This window comes from Zingiber officinale, chromosome 6A, assembly GCF_018446385.1.
Source record: "Zingiber officinale cultivar Zhangliang chromosome 6A, Zo_v1.1, whole genome shotgun sequence".
NCBI lineage: Eukaryota > Viridiplantae > Streptophyta > Magnoliopsida > Zingiberales > Zingiberaceae > Zingiber > Zingiber officinale.
The window spans coordinates 74,424,045-74,428,160 of record NC_055997.1 but is presented as its reverse complement, the minus strand read 5'-3'; the positions used below and the strand labels follow the sequence as shown (position 1 = coordinate 74,428,160).

General features: G+C 36.7%; 1 protein-coding gene across 1 annotated transcript; it reads left to right on the top strand.

The window, feature by feature from the left end:
- The first annotated feature begins 472 nt into the window (after positions 1-472).
- LOC121996571 (eukaryotic translation initiation factor 3 subunit G-like) lies at positions 473-3,157 on the top strand. Its single transcript, XM_042550583.1, has 2 exons — positions 473-851; positions 2,500-3,157. Exons 1-2 carry the CDS (start codon positions 524-526, stop codon positions 3,033-3,035), a joined length of 864 nt encoding a protein of 287 aa, XP_042406517.1. The 5' UTR covers positions 473-523; the 3' UTR covers positions 3,036-3,157.
- Positions 3,158-4,116: the final 959 nt, after the last annotated feature.

Below are 4,116 nucleotides of genomic sequence, written 5' to 3'. Positions count from 1 at the left end.
TTGGATATATATATATATATATATATATATATATATATATATATATATATATATATATATATATATATATTTATAAATTTATATAAATTAAGATATGTGATCTAAGAGTGGCTTATTAATAAATAATTGTGTTTTTTTTTTTTTAAAGATATGTGAATGGTTGAATATGAGATTCATAGAGAAAATTGTAGGAAAATTTTTATAGTGGATAGAAGAGTGAGATTTTTAAGATAATGATGTGGGATATAAAAAATATAAAAATCCTACATTTTAATATTTAACATTTTTTTTCCATTAATGCCTTTACACATTTTGATTAACTGGACCGGACCGGACTGAATGCAGTCATTCTGATATTAAAGGCCTAATAAAAGGTTCTTGACAACCCAATAAACTTTGAGTGGTTCGGCCCATTAACGAAAAAAATACTTGACCACGTCAACACTATATAAACGGTAGAGATCTTGGGAGTTTAGGTTAGAAGCCGCTTAGTGCATAGGGGCGGAGAGAGAGAGAGAGAAGAATGGCGGTGGACATGGGGAAGCTGCGCTGGGGGGAGCTCGAGGACGACGCTGAGGACCTCGATTTCCTGCTTCCGCCGCGGGTGGTGATCGGACCGGACGAGAACGGGGTGAAGAAGGTGATCGAGTACCGGTTCGACGATGCAGGCAACAAGGTCAAGGTCACGACGACGACGCGCGTCCGCAAGCTTACCCGCGCCCGCCTCAGCAAGCGCGCGATCGAGCGCCGGTCGTGGCCCAAGTTCGGAGACGCCGCCCACGAGGACGCCGGTGCTCGCCTCACTATGGTTTCCACCGAGGAGATCATCCTCGAGCGGCCCCGCGCTCCTGGTTCGATCCGCTCTCCTCTCTTCCTCGTCTTTATTTTAAATCGCTTTAAATGTCGACTTGTCGTATTTGTATGCTTAATCACGCTTACACTGTAGGAAACCCTAATTTTTTTTCCCAAGACAAGGAGACCATTTGTGGTTTGAGTTGTATTCCTATTGGCGATATGCTATATGCTTATTTTCATCCTAATTTTTAATCGCTTTAGCTCGATCCTTTGTGTACATTGATCATTGTTGCACAGGATGTTGCCGATTTTCTGGATCTGCGATGCAAGTTTGCATCTTTAGGAATTCTCCATAAATGAAAACAGAAAAAGTAATGAGCAGGATCTAAAACCTAGAGGAATACTCCACTATGTAATATACTTTCTAGTTGTTGTTGGGTCGTTTTTTGAATGGTGTATTCTTGATCATCATAATCTTTATTTTTTTTGACATTTTGTTACGTGGCTTATCATTTGCAATGACTCTTTCATATTAAAGTAATGACAACTGCGTCTGAATAAAGAACCTAGAAGCATATTTTGTTTACAAATTTTGCTTTTTTAGGTATAAGCAAGTAAAGAAAGGTGTTCTAGAAAATATTGAATGAGCATTCTGATGTTTTTTGTTGGATGCCATCAGAAGCATGCACATAGTCAGCATCGGCAATTAGTAAAGTTAGTCATAGAAAAAGTCTTAGTTTGCAAGCATTGTGGTCGTGAGAAAGCTAACCTCTTTTATTCACAGCGACACAGCCTTATTTACATGCTAATGATATTCCCCTTAGTGATCAATGGTTGTTATGAGATGCACTATGATCAATGGTTGCAAGCATTGTGGTCGTGAGAAAGATAACCTCTTTTATTCACAGCGACACAACCATATTGACATGCTAATGATATTCCCCTTAGTGATCAATGGTTGTTATGAGATGCACTATGATCAAAAAGTGCCAAATATTAAACCTCCATTTTCTTGATGAGATTTCTAACTCTACAGATTACAAGAACATTCTAATTTTTCTTGTTTACTAGTGGAAGCTTTTAGACTTCTGTGTGCTACTTATCATGTTTGTCCAAAGGAATCGTAATAGAAAGCAACTTATGTGATTATCAGTTAGCAATTTGTGTTACCTTGGAGAGATGAGCATTCATTAGTTCAGAAAGAACATTACTACCTGAATTTTGCTGTTAATCTAGTAAAGCAGTATAACTTAAAATATGATTATAACAAGTATCTTATGACTCCACATTTATTTGATGCAGTGTTTCTTCTTCTTTCTATTAGGAGGTAGTGTTGGCATATATAACCTAGCACAATGTGGCGCATTGTGATCACGACGCCCGTCATATATGATCTTGTTTCTCCCATCCTTGTGCCTATAGAATGATATGAACATCACTTTTGCTATTTTTTTTTATTGGAGGTTAGTTGCTTGTACATCAACAGGAGTTTATGGCTCACATAGTTGCATTGGCTAACTTTATGAAAATGAATATTTTTCAAACATATATTGTTGTATAATTTGTGTAATAATCAATTATTTTAACTGTTTTCATGTCAGCAGTATTAGGGTAGATTGAAAATTACGGATTTAAAACATTCTATTTTACATGTTTTTTCTTTATAATCCTCTTTGTTTTTATGTTTATCTTCATCCTCAATAGGCAGCAAAGCAGAGGAGCCAAAGGCTGCTGGCGATCCATTTGCTGCCATGGGCAAAGCTGGTGCTGTCCTCATGGTTTGCAGAACTTGTGGCAAGAAGGGTGACCACTGGACATCCAAATGTCCATACAAGGACCTGGCTCCATCGACTGATGCCTTCGTTGACAAGCCCCCTGGTGCTGAAGCTGCAGCCTCAGCTGCTGGCACTGGCAAGAACACATATGTGCCACCTAGCTTGAGAGCTGGTGCAGAGAATCGTGGGACAGAGATGAGGCGCCGCAACGATGAGAACTCAGTTCGTGTAACCAATCTCTCAGAAGACACCCGTGAACCTGACTTGTTGGAACTGTTCCAAACTTTTGGCCCCGTGACTCGAGTCTATGTTGCCGTGGACCAGAAGACTGGGGTCAGCCGAGGATTTGGCTTCGTCAATTTTGTCAACCGGGAAGACGCCGAGAGAGCCATCAACAAGCTTAATGGCTATGGCTATGACAACCTTATTCTAAGAGTTGAATGGGCTACTCCAAGGCCAAATTAATCCAGCTAGCTTTGCTTTGGTTTATTACTTCTCAGATCTGCACAATCTTGTTATGTAATATTGCTAGTTTGCAACTTAATATTTGTTTTGATGATCAATAAGGTTCTCCACCGTTTTGATTACTTCTAAGTATATGATAATATTTTTTTTCATGTAATTTGGACGTATAACCATAATACTTTCTACATTTTAAAGGACATTAGTGTTACCTAAATGGACTTTAAAATTCATTTGCTAGGATATGATACCAAACTAAGTGCAGTCTCAAGGTTTCTTTACCATTCAAGGAGAAATTTCATTTCACCCTTAAAGTGTATAGTCTTGTCAAAATATCTTCTTAGTCCCATTTTAAAATCATCAAAATACCTTCTAACTTTCTCAATTTATATGAATTAGGTGTTAATGGCTAGGTATAACTAGGTTTACAAATATTATGGCAGTTTGGCATGCCCCATGTTTGATCCCTCATTCTTTGGCCTAAATTCCGATGATAACTTGTCTGTCCACTCGAATTTGCTCATTTTAAAGGCAACTTCAATGCAAGATTTTTAAAATGATTTGAAAAATAAAAAAAATTGAACAAAAACATTTTAACTATTGTGGATATAAGATTTGAACTTTGTATTTTAATAATAGTGAAATTTCAAAGTTACTTTTTTCTTTGAAATTGATATAATATGCATGTAGTCATGCAATTACATATTATTAATTAGACCACTTAAAAATTATTTAGAACTCTTTAAAACTCTAAGGGGACGTTTGATTCTCTCCTAGGAATCGAAATGGGAATGAGTATCATAGTATTATGGAATAAGAATGAGTATGAGCTTGGGTATCATTCTTAAAAATGATGTTTGGTTAGTTAAATATTTTCAATCGGAATGAACCTAAATTTCCTTTTTTACGAAAATAAGAGAAAAAATTAGATGAAAGAGAAAGTTGAATGTGAAAGAAACATATGATGAGAGAAAATGAGAAGAGAGAAAGTTTATTGGGAAAAAATGAAAAGAGAGAAAGTATTATGAGAGAAAATGAAAGACTAAGGAGAGAGAAAGTACGATAAGAGAGAAAGTGAGTTGAG

Bases quoted from the DNA above. Each gene is read 5' to 3' on its own strand.
- LOC121996571 (XM_042550583.1), top strand. From the start codon at position 524: ATGGCGGTGGACATGGGGAAGCTGCGCTGGGGGGAGCTCGAGGACGAC. The intron at 852-2,499 runs GTTCGATCCGCT...CATCCTCAATAG, and splicing joins CGAGCGGCCCCGCGCTCCTG to GCAGCAAAGCAGAGGAGCCA.